This window comes from Fusarium falciforme, chromosome 1 (assembly GCF_026873545.1).
Source record: "Fusarium falciforme chromosome 1, complete sequence".
Lineage (NCBI taxonomy): Eukaryota > Fungi > Ascomycota > Sordariomycetes > Hypocreales > Nectriaceae > Fusarium > Fusarium falciforme.
This window is the reverse complement of record NC_070544.1, coordinates 2,583,022-2,601,924: the sequence shown is the minus strand read 5'-3', so window position 1 is coordinate 2,601,924 and position 18,903 is coordinate 2,583,022. Positions and strand designations below refer to the sequence as shown.

At 53.9% G+C, this 18,903-nt stretch overlaps 5 protein-coding genes and 1 pseudogene across 6 annotated transcripts, besides 1 other annotated feature; 3 read left to right on the top strand and 3 right to left on the bottom strand.

Moving 5' to 3' along the window:
- Window positions 1-3,977: 3,977 nt before the first annotated feature.
- On the top strand, window positions 3,978-7,759 carry NCS54_00069100 (annotated as a pseudogene). Its single transcript has 2 exons — window positions 3,978-4,756; window positions 4,849-7,759.
- Window positions 3,978-7,759: a sequence feature.
- A 994-nt stretch (window positions 7,760-8,753) lies between these two features.
- Window positions 8,754-10,913, bottom strand: NCS54_00069000 (Exonuclease domain-containing protein; the record flags this gene model as incomplete). Its single annotated transcript, XM_053146336.1, has 1 exon — window positions 8,754-10,913. The coding sequence occupies one exon, from the start codon at window positions 10,911-10,913 to the stop codon at window positions 8,754-8,756; it is 2,160 nt and encodes a 719-aa protein (XP_053002311.1).
- A 369-nt stretch (window positions 10,914-11,282) lies between these two features.
- NCS54_00068900 (MYND-type zinc finger protein samB) lies at window positions 11,283-12,980 on the bottom strand (the record flags this gene model as incomplete). The annotated part of the gene is made up of 3 exons (XM_053146335.1): window positions 11,283-12,178; window positions 12,229-12,418; window positions 12,474-12,980. The coding sequence occupies 3 exons, from the start codon at window positions 12,978-12,980 to the stop codon at window positions 11,283-11,285; spliced, it is 1,593 nt and encodes a 530-aa protein (XP_053002310.1).
- A 256-nt stretch (window positions 12,981-13,236) lies between these two features.
- Window positions 13,237-14,472, bottom strand: NCS54_00068800 (Nucleotide exchange factor SIL1; the record flags this gene model as incomplete). The annotated part of the gene is made up of 1 exon (XM_053146334.1): window positions 13,237-14,472. The coding sequence occupies one exon, from the start codon at window positions 14,470-14,472 to the stop codon at window positions 13,237-13,239; it is 1,236 nt and encodes a 411-aa protein (XP_053002309.1).
- A 2,055-nt stretch (window positions 14,473-16,527) lies between these two features.
- On the top strand, window positions 16,528-17,444 carry NCS54_00068700 (Glutaredoxin domain-containing protein; the record flags this gene model as incomplete). The annotated part of the gene is made up of 2 exons (XM_053146333.1): window positions 16,528-17,071; window positions 17,125-17,444. The coding sequence occupies 2 exons, from the start codon at window positions 16,528-16,530 to the stop codon at window positions 17,442-17,444; spliced, it is 864 nt and encodes a 287-aa protein (XP_053002308.1).
- Window positions 17,445-18,438: 994 nt separating this feature from the next.
- On the top strand, window positions 18,439-18,759 carry NCS54_00068600 (Hypothetical protein; the record flags this gene model as incomplete). Its single annotated transcript, XM_053146332.1, has 1 exon — window positions 18,439-18,759. One exon carries the CDS (start codon window positions 18,439-18,441, stop codon window positions 18,757-18,759), a length of 321 nt encoding a protein of 106 aa, XP_053002307.1.
- Between the last annotated feature and the right edge of the window lie 144 nt (window positions 18,760-18,903).

Sequence of the window (18,903 nt, the reverse complement as noted above, 5' to 3'; positions counted from 1 at the left end):
GTCAGGCATGCAGTTCAGGAGCATGGACGAGGTGGAGGAAGTGGACAAGCTTGTACGAGAGGTGGTGGGGTCGTGGGTGGGAGAGAGGCCCTCGGTTGAGGTGGAATACGCGCTGCGAACTGGAGCAAAGGGGAAATCAAGAGCATAGGGTGTTGTCTCGGGTAAAGGCGTAAGGGTATCTCCCCGAATGGACCCAAGGGGAGTTAATGACGGCGGCTACATATCTTAGAGACGGTTGTAATTAATGAATTGATGAAGCATCCATGGCAACGCAGAGAGGATGGGAGATTGGTTGGAGGACAAGGCAACTAGGTAGCACTGGACTGAACAGACTTTAGAGGACTAACAAGGTCGCTAGTGAATGGAGCTAAGTTGACGGCGAGAATGATTGAATCTAAGACAAGCCCGATCTAGCTAGTGTGACTGCCGGGAGCCGAGAGAGGGTTGGTCTGTACGGTAGCTGGGACTTGGCTGGGTGCAAGAATCGGGCAGGTTTCGATTGGAGGTGGTGGGGTGATGTGATGGATGGCGACGGGGAATAACAAGACATGGGCAGGGATAGTGTACCGGTATGTAATGTAACTGGAGGCTGGGCTTGAGAAGACAACTCACGCCAAGGAGATAAGAGTGGAGGCAGCTGGAGATGGGATTGCTGAAGCGAGTGTAGAGTAGACAATATGGGATTAGATGTCAAGTTTGAGAGAAATTGCATGTCCCCTCTGAAGCTGTCAAGGTGTGACCTGAGCTGGGATATGTCTTGGTGGACGAGCACGTGTAGCACATGGGAGAGACAGAGTTTGGGTCTCTGTGCACCGGCCACGCGGCCGGCGGGACCCTAATAATCACTCTTGAACAAAGAAGGGCAAAGGATGGATGGATCGGCCATCTTCAGTGTGCCAAAGTGGTGGGCGAGTGAGTGAAAGCTTCAGCAATGTGTGTGCGAGAGTGAGACAGTCTCAGGGCAGAGGGTGTCGTGGGATGGATCTCTCAAGACTCTATGATGATGACGTGACGTGAAGGGAGAAGAGAATATGATGGAAGTTCTTGTTGTGCGGACTTATTTCCCCATGTTTGAAAGCCATGAGTGAATCAGACGAAGCACGGGGCATATACGAATGGCTTGACTGAGGAAGCAGGGAAGCAAGGACGAGGGCGGCGAGTTGATAAGATACGACATGCGGCATTAGCCTTGGCCGAATGGATGGATGAATGGATCCTTGATCGAACCAACGGTATGGCATGGTTCGACTCCATCTGACGGGTCGAGATGGATATCCGACGGGACTGCCGTCTCGTTACTTTTTTACCGAACAGAAAAAAAAAAGGGGGGGCAACCGGCAATGGCAGCTGAAGAGAAACCTCGTACTGTATGTATGAGAGTAAACAAACAAGAGTCATAGACAGAGAGAGAGAAAGAGAGAGAAAGAAAGAGATGGCCGGAACGGCGGCCGACTGGAGCTGTTTCTCAAAATAGAGCGTCTGGTGCTGTTTTTATTCCTTTCCCTCTTATTTTCGACCCAAGCTTACCAGGCCACCCTCGTCGATGATTCAGCGAGCGAGCGAATGGGGGCACGGGCGAATCCATGGATGGAGGGGGACCCGCCAAGGACTTGGACCCGAGAGAAGAGCACAGTAGGACACCACCTACGGGCACCCAGCCCAGCTTGTCCGCCTCGTATCTGCGCTTGCTGCTGCGCTGCTGCTCGTGGAATTTTATGGACCACGAGCTGAAGCTGCTGGTGAGTGGTCGCCCGGCGCCCCGACAGAGGGGATGAATGATGGATGCTCCGTCGGTGGACGGGATGGCATGAGGCGACAGAGGCGGAGAGAGGGACTTGGCGAATTGCTCGACCGCGGCATGACGGGGAAGAGAGGTTCATGTTCTGCTGTTCCAGTTTTAGCACTGCATCGTGACTACTACGTAGTAGATCTGTCAGCGCAAACACGTGGTTTGACGCTGATAAATGTCGAGACTGCCCGAGTGAGGTGAGGTGAGGATGGGTGATGGATGGTTGTAAGAGGCGAGAGACAGTCAGCAAAAGCACGTTACGGTGACCCTTTTTGCAAACCGTACGGGCCATTCCGTATGCCATGCACCAAGGAAATACAACGTTGTTGCGTGATGGACGAGGACCAGACCTAACGGAACAAGCTGAAGCAGGAAGCGAGAGCTAAGAAAGAAGCCCACGCGTTTGTGGCTGTGGCTGATGCTGACGATGGGGAACGGATCCGTGGAGACTATCGGCTCCCTGCATGTTTGGAGTTATGATTTGGAAGAAAAAAAGAAATTTCGAGCTGAGAAGAGTTTGACATGCTCGAGCAGATCAAAGAAAGAAAGATTCATAGACGATTGATTGAAAGTTATGTTCAAGTACATCAACGAAAACGTCGCCACTACGTCTGTTCTTCCTCAGTTACAGACCGGTCGTTTCCCGTTTGAGCAAGAGACGACGACAGTTTTCGGAGCTTCGCTCGCGCCAGCACAAATCCAAGCCGCACGCCATGACGTACAGGCCCGTCGCGGTCTAGCGCTCGGACTGGTGTGCTGTGGGAAACGTTCCAGGATCCCATCCTTTTACGAGAGATGCAGAACGATGTACCCGGTACTTCCTTTGGCGCTAAAAAGCTGGACGGGGGAGGCTCAGGGCAACTCTTACATCTGACAGACGAAAAAAAAAAAAAAAAAAAAGTGCTGAGAGTTTCATCGTATGCGGGATGCTCGGGGGAGGATTTTGTGCATGTAGGCAATTACGGGAGGGGACCCTTTATTTATTCAAATTTGATAGACACAAAATTTTGTTCTGTTATCAGGAAGCAGGATCAAGGCGGGAATGCAGCTGTTGGATTTGTTTGAATCAGGGTGACCTGAGATAAAGATAGGACATCCAATCTTTAGCGTCAAACCCAGCCACAACGCCCCAAACTAGGTAGGACGGGGAGGTACCGATAGCTCAAAGATCCAGTCCCTTTTTTTTTTCTTTCTTTCCACAAAAATTCTCGTCCCTGGAATTTCATGCAAACGGGGGGATAAATGTCATCGGGAATTATAAACGCAGGACCTTGGAAACTCGTAATGAACACTGAGGCATCGAGCTCACATAATCCGCAGATCATATCACAGGGGGATCGTCCATCATGGCCGTTCGCAGTACGAGATGGAACCCCCTACCTAAGGTACGCTTACTATTACTGGGTTCCATCCACTGCCGTCCAGTCCGGGGGGGGGGAACGCCCACAGGTCTCACAGGGCCGCCTGCGGCTTAATTATAGCGTGTCCTAGCAGCTCCCGTACCTCAGCTCAGCATGGAGTGCGGGCGGGTTTCGTGAAGCAACCTAGGTAGGTAGTCCCCGGCCGCATCCAGCTCCATCCCACCCACCGCTCTGGAGCCCCATTTCCCCCGTGCTGACACTGGGAATTCCTCTGACACGGCCAGATGTACTGGGTACATCCACCCATCTTCAAGCACCTCACACCCCCCCATCCCTCGTCGTCTCTTCCCCCCCCAAAATCCACGGATCCTTTCAATCCCCATCACGGTCTGCGGATCAAGGCACACTCGCAGAACTGACACACAACGCACGCAACGCAACGCACACACCCGCACAGCACAGCACAGCGCAGCGAAGCACAGCACACGCACTCTGCTGCGGTTGGTCCAACTCGGTCGCTTCCCGTATTGTCGGCCGTTCAGTCCATTCGACACCCAACTCCATCACCTACTACTCTACTACGAAACATCTTCCCACGCCATCCAGACCTCACCGTTCCCCCGTCGAGAGATTACGTCGTTCGCTTCGCTGCAATCATATCCATCTTCCCCCGCGCGCTCTCCTCGGTCTCAAACCACCGCCGGGTCAGGTTCCCTTCTCGACACCAAGATGACCGTCGTCTGAGCCACCCCGATCCCCCGATCCCGCCTGCTCGTGTTCCAGCTTCACGCCCCTTGCCTGGGCTTCCTCTTCTCACCTCTGGCAGCCCAATCCTCTCTACTAATCTCAGCACCGCACCTGGGACAAACCTCGAAAGAGCTATGCCGTCTGGTCTGGCCCTTCAACGCCTATCCGACTGCTCGCAGGATTCCCGCCCTCGCGCCCACGATCGCGGCCTCAGCCAGGACCTGCCCCGGAAGCGACATGTAGCACCATTATCGAAGCGTCCACTTTCTGGCTTTGCGCCCACCACATTCGCTACCATGGGCTCTCCTAGCTCTTCGACTCCTTCACATCAGCCCTCTTCTCCCACGATCATGTCACGGATCTATCCTCGACAAAGGGCATGGCCCCCTCGACTTGGCACGATATCACGGCTTAGCACCAACCTAATAATCGCAATCCTCTTTGCTCTTCACATATCCTCCGCCCACGCCGTCAGGGTTTCCGTCAGCAACTGCCTCGATGACTCCTACCGCTTCCACGACCCAGTCTTGATGCAGTGGGTTCCTTTGTACGCGGAGGCTTTTTTCGATCTCAAAAACGATACCCACAAGCTCCAGCTCACCGTTTGGGGGAATGTAACGGGAGCCCGAACCACAGGAGAACTCCCTCCAGCTGATGATCCCTACTGGAAAGATCCTAACAAGACGAATGGCAAAATTGTTCGGGTTCCGGAACAGGATTTTGACACAGCTACCACGTTGATCCGCAAGGTGGAATTCCTCTCGTATCGGCCATTCTATGACAATACGGATTTCTGTGACAAGGGCTTGGTCAATGGCTCTTGTCCGCTCCCTCCTGTTTTCGGGGAGGTCCAGTACAGGTAGGTTATTCGTCCGTTGATTTAGCTCATCCAGGTCAATCGTTGACCTGGGGACTTGGTATGGGCTATTGGCTGATCACTGGTAACTACAGCGATGCCCGCGGCAAGCTCCCCTCAGTGAACCTTTCCCACGATATGAGCGCCTCCTATGCGTTTGCGTCTCTCGCCTCGACACTGCTCGTTATTGATGGTGACCGGAAGGCCACTCACATTGGATGCGCCACCGTTACGCTAACACCAGACCTGGGTGGTCTTTCTTGGCTTCTCAAGTTTTTGCCTCTAGTCATTTTGCTCTTCACTGGATTCGCAATCTGCTTTGCGGCAATCTTTAGCCCATGGGGCTCATCTGACGTCTTTCACTGGACCTCTAATTATGGCCGCGATGCCGACTTGCTTCGATTGGTCACACCGGGTTTTGGCGATTGTCTTCAGTATATCCAGTTTGTTGCTCTGACCGGTGGCCTCACCCTCGATTACCCCGGCTTCTACCAGCCCATTGTTAGTCAGATGGCGTGGTCGACCCTCATGTTCAACCAGAGCTTCGTTGCAGATGCACCACCATGGCAGAGTGTTGTTGACGGCATCTATGTCACTAACGGGACCTACGGACTGCAGAGGCTCGGGCAATTGGTCGGCATGTCGGAGGGTAAAGACGCCTGGGCTGGCATGATGGTCTGGCTCTTTGTCTGCATCGGAAGCGTAACGGTTCTGATCCAGGCCGGCTTTCTCGTCCAGTGGCTATATCGAAAGATCAACAACACCCCTGAGGAAGATCTCCGGTCAAAGAATGTCCCCTTTTCCGTCGGCAACGTCGTCCGCATCGTCTTCAACTACTTCCTCTTCCCTATTGTTGCCCTATCGTGCTTCCAGCTTGTCATTGCGAGCGGCTCTCCGGTCTACACCATCGCTTTGGCTGTCGTCACCCTCGTTCTTCTCATCATATTTGCATCTTATCTCTTTTGGCTTGTTATCAAGACACGGCCAAAGTCTGTTCTGTACGATGACCTACCGACCGTACTCCTCTATGGCCCGCTCTACAACACATACTCTGACGAGGCCGCTGCATTTGCTCTCATTCCCGTCTTTATGACTTTCCTGCGGGGCGTTGCTGTGGGTGCGGTACAGCCTAGCGGTATTGCACAGGTTGTCATTCTCGCCATTTGCGAAGTCATCCATGTCCTCTCGATCCACGCCTTCCGCCCGTTCCAGCGTGCGACATCGATGAACGCGTACCACACTTTCTTCTGCTCGCTCCGACTTTTCTCCATCTTACTCATGGTGGCATTTGTGCCCACGCTGGGTGTGGCCGAGGGAGAGAAGGGATGGATTGGCTATGTTATCCTTGCCATCCACGGTGTGGCCCTGATCTTTGGCTTCTTCCTCAACGCTCTGCAAACCATTATCGAGGTCGTGGCTCGCATGCTCGGCGCTGGTGGAGACGATGTGAGAGGACTGACCCGTGGTGGACTCTCCAAGATCTTTGGTATGCGACAACTGTCCCGACGGGTCACACACCGTAATACTGGTCCGTCCAGAGCAAGCCAATTGTCGACAGCAGCCATGTTGGACGCCGATGATGGTGGCAAGTCGGGATACGTGATGCCGAGCGGAAGACTTCGAAGCGAATCTGGTGCAAGCCTGGGTGGAATGATGGGTATCCCTCGACATCGGAGCAGCTCGGCACTCGATAGCATCGACGTCTACTCTGCTATGCCGCAAAACGTTGACAGTGGCAGCTCGTACATGCCAAACACGCCTGGAGAGACCAGCACATTTTCCTTTTTGCCTTCGCCCGGCGTGGTCCGTCATCATCCCTCACAGTCAATGGACGCAGCCGACCCCTATTATCGACCCCCCCGTCGTCGCCAGACTATGAACGAGTCAATCCACTCGGATAAGCCGAACGATTCCCTAACAGCAGAAACCAAGCCACCTGGCCCAGGTGGTACTCTGGGCGATCCCGCAGATATGGCTGCGGAGATCTCTCGGGGTGCAACTCCAGCTGTGCCTCCTGCTGCCGGATATTCTCAGCTCAGCTTCCCGCCGAACCGCCCGGATTACGCGACCCGTGAGGTGGACTTTTACTACGGTGTCCGCGGACCGGCACTGAACTCGGATGGTCCGGGCCGGAAGCTCGGAACCGGACCCGCTGACCCAACGGGACCCGTGGCCACTGCTTCAGGATGGTTCCGGGGCCTGTTTGGCGGCAAGACGAAGGAGAAGGGTAAGGGCTTCGAGGTTGTGAGAAGTTCGCGAATGCCGCCGGCGATGATGGCGAGGAACGGTGGTGAATCACCGCCCGAGGGCATCCCTGTGGCTATGGGGGTGCTGCGGAACGGACCCATTGACTCGGACGACGACGACGAGCCCCAGCCAAGACGCTCCCCTGGCAGACATCAGGAGGGTGACCTGCTAGATGACAACGGTGATCCCCAAGATTCAGAGCCAGAGAGCCCCGTCCTGGAGCGACCTCGACGGACTTTCAGCAGCGACGGCGACGGATTCCCAAGGGAGCCGAGCAAGGTGCTGTCTAAGAAACCACAGCACATTGCACTTCGTGAGGCTGCTGAACAGGACGCCCCGGAGATTCCTCGAAAGAGTTCAAAGAGAGCATCTGGCCACTTTGGAGGAAGTGACCACAGCCGGGCACCGTCTCTCAACATTGACATGCCTGGCTCGACACTGTCCTTTGATTCTCAGTTACGGGATCTCGACGCAGTAAGCCATACTTCGAGTCACCACCGGGCAACGCTATCTGCATCGTCAAGACTACCGTTCGAGCGCACCAACTCTCAGAAGCGACTCTCATCCAACTCGTCGATAGAGTTCCCGGGCGAATTCTCTCAGATTGATCTCCACGGAGGGCGCGATGAGCGACCAGCCAGCTTTGGAGTGGTATCACAGCACGGTGTCAGCCGAGTTGACCCGTTACACCGCGATGTTGATCTCCTTGGCAGCTCGGCAGAGCTGGTTGATGAAGCCCCACGAAGACCTCGGACCTGATGCTCCTTCTTACATGGCCACAGCCCTTTTACTTAAACACGACCCTCGCTACACACTCTACCACAAGACCTCACAAGACTCCCGTTACGGGACTACACCTTAATATTTCTTTATGATTCGGAGGAGGTCAACTACAATGTAATCCATCCATGTTATAGAACAAGGTGCACAAGCAAAAGCACCTTGCACTCGCGCACACACGCGCCGACTCGGTCGTCTCGCTTGGAGACGACGGCACAGAATCTCGGGAGGGACCCGGGCCATGAAAGTATAGCGAACAAACAGGCGTTTTATCGGTTCAAGATCTGTCGATTGATTCCATCACTTTGTCCTTTTTTTTTTTTTTTTATTACTCTTCCCCTTTTCCTTTGTCTCTTTTGGGAAATGTCATTTTTGAGAATGTCCATACTAGCGTTGGCGTAACAAAAAACCTGGGCCATTAGGGATAACGGGGCGGATGGGAAACAAACGCACAAATGGAGGGCGAGGCGGAAGGGGTAAAGGAAGGTTGTAGCACGCACATGGATGCTTTTGTTTGGCAGGACGGTACGGATACCGGAAAGAGAAATTGGTGGGGGGTGTGGCATATATATTGATGTTGTTGCTGTGGTGTTTTTTCGTTCCTGCGAGAGTTTGTTCATGTCCCCATCTTCGAGAGCGAGCAGAGATGGGAGGAAAATAAGCGGCTCACGTTTGGTTGAATTCTCATGAGAAGTAGTAATGATATGCCTTGTAATCTGTCATGGTAGAGCTGCTTTTCATCCTTTTTCATTCGTCTATTGGGGGGGGGCTTTTTGTACCAAGACAAATATCAAGTGTATGTATGTCAAGACAAGACAAGACTAGGGAAGTGGCTCTCTTGGACCGCCACCACATATACCCCCTTTCCTATCTATACCAGGTGGCCCCCTTGTTTCATTACACGTATGTAGCCTCTACATAATAGACCGTCCATTTTAGAATACATTTCCAGACATTGAAATCAATCATTCATTCACTTGACGCTCACAAAGCCGATGCCGGCCCGGGCCTTGCGAGCTGCCGCCTTGAGGGCCTGCTCCTCGGTGTCGGTCCACTTGACGCTCAGCTCGTCCCACTTCTTGCCGGGCGTGTTGTACTCCTTGCGCCACTGCGTCTGTATCTTCTGCAGGCGGGACATCTCGCGCGGGTCACCCGAGCCGCTGTACAGCATGAAGGCGGTACAAGGGGGGAGGGCCTCGTAGATGCGCCCGAGACGCTCCGTGAGGCGCCCGAGGGCTTGCTCCAACTGGGACTTGGGCGAGGACGATGATGCATCGTCGCTTCCATCTTGTGGTGGACCACCATCACTGCTGGGGTTGTCGATGCGGTTGCGGTTCCACCAGCCTTGGAGGGCCTCGAGCTCACGCATCCTGGCCCATACGAAGTCGACGCCTCCACCGCGGATCTCGAGTCCGTCTTCGTCTCCCTTGACGGCGCGGATGACGTTGTTGGTCACATCCTCGTCGTTCCTGCAGCCGAGTTGATGTGTCGCACCGCCTCCGGCGCTCTTGGACGGGTCACCCCAGTCTACAGCAGCGCTTGTCTTGCCAACCTCTATCCCGCCGGCTTCTCCCCCCTGAGCCTTGTATGCGGTACCTGCTCGCGCCAGCCTGCGGAAGAGGTTTTCACCTTGGGCGTCCGATGTGCCCCAGGCCTTGCCCTTTTCGCACTTTTGCTTGACCAGATCGAGACAGGTCTTGGCGTCCTCGATGCTGTCATGGCCGTTGGCGCCGCCCTTTTGAATCTCTTTGGACAAGTATTTTTGCGCAAGCCACTTGAGGGAGGACTTGAGAGGGGGTCCGCGAGGGTGCGGGAAGATGATGGAGGTGTCGACGATGAAGGGGTGAGAAATCTGGAGGGCCTTGGTGTCAGACTCCAAGGAATGGCCGACCAAGATTGTACGAGGGTGTAGAATCTCCAGGAGCTTCTCCTGAATATCGCGTAAGGTAGTTGTTACAGGTGCGAGCATCTCTTCTGTGATGCCAGAGAACTGGGTAACGTAGTCAATGATGGGCTTATCGGGCTTGACCAGCTCATCAAGCACCACGTCGCCGGTCCAGTTGACTATGCTGATGCGCGTCAGGGAGAACTCATTCTCGCCAGTCATGCACATCTCGCAGTCGAGAGCCAAGACTTCTCGGCCCGCCGTGACGCTGCCCTGCTGGACCTCGTCCTCAGGGACTTCCCCATCCTCCAGCTTGTCCACCTTGGTCACCACCCAACCTTCGGGGGCAACAAACTCATCCCTGGCGACGCCCTCTGGTAGCAAAGCTGGATGAGCTAGATAGCCGTTATCACTCAGCTCATCAGTAGTGCAGAGGAACTCTGTGATGCGGGTTCTCTGGTTTTTCCACCCTTGGGGTTCCGACGCTGGCTTGACGCCCTTCTTGTTGATCTTGTCCTTGGGAATAGGTGTTGTTAGAAAGGCTGCCATTGGCGAGTGCATCTTCCCATGCTTGTCGTCGCCTGGCGTCTTGACGGGCCATAGGTGTGTGAACATGTCTGCAAATGGCTGCAGCACCTCTGGTAAACGCTCCTTCTTTAACACCCTAGGATAATAGTCGTCGGGTGATGTGCCAATGGAAACTTCTCCTCTTGCGACGTCGTTGTACGTCGCAAAGTCCACCGTATCCTTGAACATGGCCTCCTCAAGGCCGGGTATCATAATGGCAACGATCTTGCGAAAGGCAGGACGATGGGTGATGCCGATCCACTGGGGGCCAGGACCGTCGGCGAAGATGTATGTTACCAGGTCTCGCAGCTGCGATATGTTGATCTTGGACTGGAGTCGGGCGTTGGGCGAAAACGTAATGGTGGGATAGTTCTTGCCAGGCTTGGGGATCTTCTTGAGCTTCTTGTTTGCTCGCGAAACAACCTGCCACCCTCCATCCTCGTCGTCGGCATCATGGGGCGTCGCGCGCTTGAGGCTCCCGTCGCTCTGGGTCGGAGTGTCCTTCTCGACAACCGGCGCTACATCTCCGGCATCATTGGGCTTCTCCAACTGCTGGGTCGCATCGTGAGACTCGGCGGAGGATGCCTGTTGACCGGGCTCGAGGTCGGGTTCGGCTCCTAGGGCGGCGGTAAGGGTTTTGTCGATGGGTCGGTTGGACTTTCTCCTCGTTTTCTTACCCATGCTGGATTTAGGCGAGCGCGAAAAGTGCGCGCCGCTTGGATTGGAATCGTGAAGAAGATGTTGTCAGAGAGAGGAAAGCTACGAAGCTTGGAGTGCAGTGTAGCTGAGATTTCCATGCGAACCAGGGTACGTACTTTTTGCGACTCGATTTTTAGAAGAGGGAAGGTGGGCCAGGGAAGCTCTACGATAAGATAAGCAGATGCAAGATCGACCAATCACGTGGGGCCATTGTCGTGATAGTTCGCGACCTACTTTACGCGTTTCGACAATTAACGCGACATCACATTCAATTGTTTAAACGAGCAATGAATAGGAGGCCTTCAGGAAGCGCTATTAAGGCCCTGATCTTCTCTTCTATTCCATTCAAGTTCATCGACCAAAGTCAATCTTGAGCATTTCCAATCCAAGGTCTGATAGAGCATCAACTTGCTTCAACACAGCATACTTGAAGAACGCCTGCGCCTGGTCGTGTTCTGGATCCTCTTCCCACAGGCTGATCAAAGACTGCTCTTGGCCTCTCCCCGGTAACTGCTTGATCTCGTCCAGCATCTGCTTTGCCGAAATGGAGAGCTCCCACTCTTGGACGTACTCTACTGGGATTGACTTGAGGACCATGATGAGAAGCATCTGGCACAAAGATACCTGATCGATGTCCTGGAGGGTCTGCAGTGCTCGCTGGTTAAGGCCTCCCCTTGCTGCAACAGCCGGTGAGTTGCCCAGGGAGGCTGTGTCGGCTGCCGTATTGGCAAGAAGCTTTGCGACGAGGAAGAGACCCTTTATACGGACCGGGTGAAACGGCGCCACATGTCGATATGGGTCGCAAGCCGTAGCGATATGGCATGCTGTTGCCAAGGCATACACAAAGTTTCCCTCTTCTGCGTAGAGAATCGATATCTCGGTCAAGAGTTGCGGCAGAGGTGATACCGCCCACATGTTTTCAGAGATCAGCCCCTGGCATTTCTGATACCAGGTTTGTAGAACTGCACGGCGCTCCTCTAGCGAACCAGGCGTTTCCTTTGAATCGATGAGGTCGACTAGCTTCTCGCTGTATTCTCTCCCTAGAGAAGCCTTTTCTCCGTCCACGCCTGCTGGATGCTTACGCAGCTTTGAGAGATCCGAGACGAGGCCCTGGCGGTTCATGTCGACGACGGGAGATTGGGCGCACACTTGGTAGTTGATCAGGTCTTGCCCGCAGCGAGGGCATCCGCAGGTGAAGAAGTAGGGAGCAAGCGCTTCCTTTCGCTTGGATAAGGGGTAGTTGTAGTCTGAGAACCTGTTAATCGACGCTTTGGATGCTAGTAAGATGGAAACAGACCTGTATAAGAGATCTCAATCTCTTCGTCGGCCTTGATTGGCCTCTCTGCCCTGAGGATGGCTCTCCTGCCGACAAACTGCACTGTGGCATTTGGAATGCACGAGTGGTTTGCCATGGCAAGCCTTGGTTCTAGAAAGATGCCGACTTGGCCAAGATCCGCATCGTATCTATGAAACGCATTGGTTTGAATCTACCTCGCTATGTTAGTGAATACACCCGCCATCCTAGAATGCTACATTTCATACCTTGCATAGAAGACTCAAGGCCTTTTTGACAGCCTCTTGGGTAGTCCCCAGGCCAGCAAACGCACTTGCGCCCATGGCCATCATCTCCATGTCCGCCCACTTGTCGCTTCCCCTCCAGCACAAGTCATTCCCCTCCAGATCCTCAAGCGCAGCGCCAACCTCTGCCTTGACTAGCGCTTGAACAACAGCTCTCACGGGTGTCGGAAGACCTGGCCGGCCCTGTGCAGCAACCTTTTGCAGTACCTTGCACTCCTTGGAGTGGATGGCCTTCCAGGCCGCTGATTGGCACGAGGCGTCACAGTAGGCGACAGCGTGGCATCGCGAGCAGCTTCGGGGCTCACCCGGTTTGAAGCAGTGACTGCAGACAGTACCCGCATGGGAGAGTGAGGGGATGAGGATGGTGGGCGTGAAGGTGAGGATCGTGTCGCCGGGAGCAAATGATCTGCTGGCGATGAGGCAGCGGCCTTTGAGATGGCGCTTGACCTGAAAGGGTGGCGAGTCTTGCATTTTGTCTCTTGAGGTGGCTTATGAGATAGTAGTAATCGCATGTGGGATGAAAGATGGCCTTGTTAAGAATGGTGTTGTGAGTGAAAAGTGAAGAATTCAAATCGTGAAATTCTTTACGCGCTGGGCAATCAATTGGCCGCCTCAACACCAAAAATGGGTATCACGACTTTCTTTAGAAAAACACGACTGAATACAATTACAAGTCTTTGAGCACGCATATTTTTATTCATTTCATCATCTTTGTTTTGATGACACTCTATAGTTCAACTCGAGGAGGAATCTTTCCACTCTTTCGCAACGCAGCAAGCCGGTCATTCAAATCCCGACTCCAATGGCTATTATCCCGCTTGTTCGCCTTCATGATCCTGGCCACATGGTAATCCCAGCACCCCTCCTCGGTCTGCGTCTCGCGCACCCGGCACTCGGCGTCGGTGGCCCGGGCCGTACGAGGCCACTGGCCCAGCTTGGCACCCATGTCCTCGTCGAGGAACGTGTCGAGGACCAGCTGGCCGACCTTGCGATGCGCCGGTGCCCACTCCTTGATGTCCACGGTGAGAAGCTCGAGGAGCCTCCTCATGCCATCGTTAGCGAGAAAGTCTTCCCGGATCAGGTCGCCCTTGATGAGGCCGTTGATGGCTCCAACTCTGGCCTTGACCTTGGACGCCAGGATCTTGTTGTTGGTTGGGGACGGGACGTCGTTGGGGATAAAGGTCGAGTAGAAGCCTTCCCTCAAGGGCTTGTTGGTCTTGGGGCAGGTCGTCTCCATGAGGTGTGGCCATTCCTTAGTAACCTCCTTCAATGCGGCGGCGTTGTTTTGCAGTGCGCTCCCGAGGATAGCGGCTGCTTGTTGGTCGCGAGGAGTGACACCCGGTGTAAACGGAACATCACGATCAACCATGATGCAAAACAGCGACTTTAGAACGGCCGGCTCCTCGGTGACCTTGAGGCCGTAGTAGATGTCGTGAGAAAGCTCCTCCATTCCCGCGAGGGCATCATCAAATTCCTTGCCGCCGTCGGTGACGCCGCTCCTCAACAGTTTCATGGCTTCAAAGAAAGGCTTGCCCTCGTAGTCACTCTCTGGCTCCTTAATCTTCCCGACAGCATCATACGCTGGGGCGCCTTTGGGGATCTGGGGGGTCTCTGGTTGCTCTGGGTCAACGACAAGAACTGCCTGGTCAACAGGTAGACCTTCCAGTGCCGGGTCGCTCTCATCGGGTACATTGATCTTGGCTTCCTTCTTCCCAGTCGACATGTTCAAACGAACATGGAGTCCATGGGGGAGTTCCTGATCATCGTGGACGATCTGGAATTCATCTGTGGGTTGGAATACTCGAGGGTAACAGTCCTGGGGGTTGTCGGTGTGACAGATGAGGTCGACATCTGCCGAGGGAGATGGTTTTGAGGCGACTGTTGGTGCGGCGAGGATGCAAGTGAGGATGCCGAATATCAGGGCGAGAGCAAGCGGGAGAGATTTTACCCTGAAGGGTGTCATGTTGACCATGTAGATGTATGAGCACCCGAATATCTAGGGAACGGGATGGGTGAAGGTGTTGAAGCGTGTCCAATGAGTGAGACCAGGGGGTGAAATGGTGGTAAACCCTTTAGTTGGAGGAGAAGGAGAGGTTGTAGGGTGAAAAACGGGGCGTATTTGGCTTTGATAAAATCGGCCCGTCGTTAAAGATGCAGAATTAAAGGTTGGAGATGGGTATCTACATGAGAAAAGATATTTTAAATAATAAAAAGAAGTTGATGATTATGAGTCAATCGCTTGGAAAAGGACACTTATTTTGTCCATAAATCGAAGTCGCTAGAATTGTACTGGTGGATTTGCTGATTTGCAACTTGGCAACTTCAAAGTGCCACCGTGGAGGTCGAATAGAGCACTTTGGCAACTTTTGATTGGCTCCACAGTCGGGCTATGCTGAGTAAGGACAGCTGCCTTGTAAGTCACCTTCAGAGGGAGAAGAAGCTCAATAAGTTCTCGCAAAGGGAAGATTGTCCCAATGCTCGATTCAAATCATGACCCTATACATCTACTATCGTGTGATAGAGAGCCTAGGGTAGTGCTAGACTGCGATTATTGGGAATGTTTCACAACAACCAGCCTTCCCTTTGAATGAGGGTCGCCAGACGTTGAGGACGTTTTCAACGACCAGGCATACGGGTGACATCAGGATGAGACATTGCCAGACGTCGATAGTTTGACTTTACATACCATCCTCCCGGGAGCAGGGCGCTCTCGGGCCACCTGATCTGCCTCGTTTGCTGGTGCATTGGCCGCAGGGGCTGGTTCGGGTAAAGATGGTGCCTCTGTCGAGAGCAGAGGGAGAGACACGATGTCTCAGCGCGGCTCAGGGCCCTTCGAATTCCTGCGCGGGAGGGTCACGAGCGACATCCCAAAGGCTGATTGCAGAAAGCAAGGAGTGGCCATGGGCTCAATGCGAACGACCTATCTGTCGTCATGGTCCTGATGCAGTAAAGGGAGCGGCTGGAGGCTGAAGGCATATAAAGCATCAAGTCCCATTTCAGCTTCGGAGTCACCGACAAGCACAGAAGCGGCATCAATTCAAACAAGCCACTACAATACTCAATCTACTCTCGAGTGCTATCCCAGACAAGATGCTTTCTCTCAGACTCTCCATCTTCATCGCCTTTTTCTTCTGGGCCCTCGGGCTTCAGGCTGCACCAGCCATGCACAACCACAACCACAACCACCGGAGTCTACATGCTCGACACACGCATGTCCACCAACACTTGAGATCTCGTTCTTCTCACGGTGCGCCTCATGTCTTGTTTGAGGCTGCTCAAGCGCCTAGTGAGAGTGCTCGGGCAAGGGACTCGAATGTGCCCGATGTCGACGACATTGAAAGAGTGCAAGGTCGCTTTGTGGAAGAGAGTGTGACATTGTGAGAAATCATTAGTAAGTTATCTATTTCCAGAATACGCAAGGCTATCATTGACCCGAGAAGTAGGAACTGTTGTAGGAGCAAAATGGTTGACGGACTGAAGAACGGGTCGAGTCAGTGGGGGGTTAATAGGGCTGATATTTGGGCGCAACTGGAACATTTATTTTGTCAATACCCTTTCTATCGATTATCTATCTAGTTACAACATAATCAAGTTTCTCCATGTTAATCATCCAGTGTCTCTCTAGAGCTTCAAGCTAGGTTGCACAGTTCATGTTTACTGTGCGCACAGTTCAAATCAACGACGCGCCATGATTGGCTCAAGGCCCCAATTAAACCCGTCGGGTTAGACACGGTCTGGGGGAGCTATGATCACGTCTCCCTTTCTGGCCTGTCTCTCGTATCCCTCTCTCTCTCCCTCTCCCTCACGTCCACGTCGCCTTCTTCTACCAGACTCTGATGAACTAGCCGACTTACTCCTTGTCGCGCTGCCAACCTTCCCTTCGCTCTCTCCCAACGCTCCTTGACAGCTCGAATGTCGAATTGATCTTGCACGGCCTCACGCGACGCCCCGAAAACCACCCACCAAAGCTCCCTAGCGCATCCACCCTGGTCTCGCCATCGCCCTCCCACTTCCCATCATGCCTTCTCCACGCCGAGTGCGCCTGCTGATCCTGGCGACCCTGGGAACCTTCATCTTTATTCTCTTCTACACCTCTGGCTTCGACTCGCACCGCGATGCCGAGGCATACGGCAACCAGGAGTTTATCAAGAAGACGCAGCATGCAATGGGCGGGGACTCGCCGCCTGGGCACGCCGTGGTAGACTCTCAAACGGGACAAAAGGCCGGGCACATACCCGCTGATAAGGATGGAGATGGCGATGTTGACGAGGACGACAAGGAGATGGCCGTCCAGATGCAGGAGCGCCTAAAGGCAGCCGAGCTGGAGGCCAAGGACAAGGCCAACGAGAAGGGTGGACTGCGACCTGATCCCCCGCGCAACGTTGTCGGTGTTGGAAGCTCAGCAGAGGGTCAGGACAAGGACAAGGTCGCCAAGCCTGCCAGCGGAGGCAAAGATGTTGGTGCTTCCAAGGAGAAGCAGCCTCAGGCCGAGACCAAGGCCAAGACCAAGGAGCAGCTTGAGGCGCGAGATGAGCTCGACTCTATCCTCAAGAAGTCGCCTGGTAAGTGGATATTGGATATAATAACGGCTTAGGCTTGACTAACCGCTACCCAGTCATCATCTTTTCCAAGTCTTACTGCCCCTACTCGAAGAGAGCCAAGGGCCTCTTGCTCGAGAAATACGCCATCACACCTGAGCCGTACGTGGTTGAGCTTGACGAGCACCCTCAGGGTCAAGCTCTGCAAGACCAGCTGCTCGAGACTACAGGACGAAGGACCGTTCCCAACATCATGGTCAACGGGGTGAGCCTCGGAGGCGCCGATGACATTGTCGAGATGGACAATGCGAACAAGCTGGTGGCCAAGATTGTTGACCTCGGAAACAAGCGGGTAGAGGTTTCTGAACGGTTCGTCAAGGGCGGAGCAGCACACTAAGGTAATGAGCATTTCTCGTTTGTCTTGTTTCACGGCCTGTGTAATCTTATTGGGCACCCGCACGATGATATACCGTGGGTTCGAATTGGATTGGGCTTGGAGGTATGGCTGGGAGTTTCGGCGTCTGGGTCTATCACTGCTATATTATAGGGCGAATCATGGTGCTGGGCTGGGGATCTTGATGATAGCCGGTCCTCGAGTTGGCGCTGGAAAGCGTTGGTCAAGATGATGTATTTTATAGCCCAACTAATGAACAAGTTTATGTATCCTTGAGAGCAAGTTGCTGATCGTCGTTTTGTACCACGGCACTGGTAGCGCCGGTGGGCGAAACGTGAATAGGCTTAAATCCTTAGCTTAGCAGGTCCACTTGGAAGTCTTTGCGAATCATATTCGGTTATCCTGGCTACTCCCTATCTGGGCAGTAATTGGGTGCAGCAGTTGGGTTCCTTTCCAGTTCGGTTGGGGAGGGTTGCATCGAGTGCGGCTGGTTATCAATGGCTTCACTGGTGCATGGGTGCATTATCAGTTAGAGCCAGGGACAGTGTCAACAACACACAGCGTGTACTGGCGTTGGCAATCGCCAAGATGGATGCGTCCCTGAACAACATGCGATACCCGTCTTGGTCTCTTGGCCTGTTGAAGGCTTCAAGATGGTTACAGACACAGAGTGATAAAGACGAATATCAGGTCATTTCACGCAGGGCTGAAGATGTGGTAGGATTGCGCTATGAGCACCTCAGCCAGCGCGGGGTACTAACTTGGTCAAAACACTCTAGACCCTTGCTCTCTAAAGTGCAGGAGGGAGGTACCTCTACCTCCTTCCCGAGAGACGGGCATACAAAAAGGGCGGCGCCACCTTCCCACCCCCCGTGTTTCCCTCGACAACGACATTGATTAATATCACGCACTCAAGATTTGAATCTCCATCATCAACATCGCACGCAAGTGACCCTCGATCATTGTTCATTGCACAAGTCATCACCCACAAGAAACCATGGATCATCGTCCCTCCACAAGCTCCGACGCCGCCTCCACCCTCTCGGGCTCGACCGTCTTCTCCACCTCCAAGGACGCACAGCCGACACCGCCAGCAAAGGTCGAAGCCATCACCGAGACCTTGGCCAAGAATGAGCTGCCAAATGACCCCGTCCACAAGCAGCGGCGGGGCATGCGACAGCGCGTCCGCGACGTGGTGGCAGACCTCGGCCGCCCGCCCACCGCGAGGAGCGACGCCAGTGAGGGGAGGCCCACGCCGAACCACGTCGACGTCGGGCCTGCGCCTCGCACGGCCCTGATGGGCTCGACGACTGTTTGAAATTGTTCTAGGAGTCAAGGGTGAAAATGGGAAGAGAGATACCTGTTTTTTGGATGGCGTTGTTTTCTGTTTTGTGCGCTGGAATTGGAATATGTTTGTCGGCTATCTGCTGGGTTATCTGGGAGGAAACTGCAAGCGAATGAA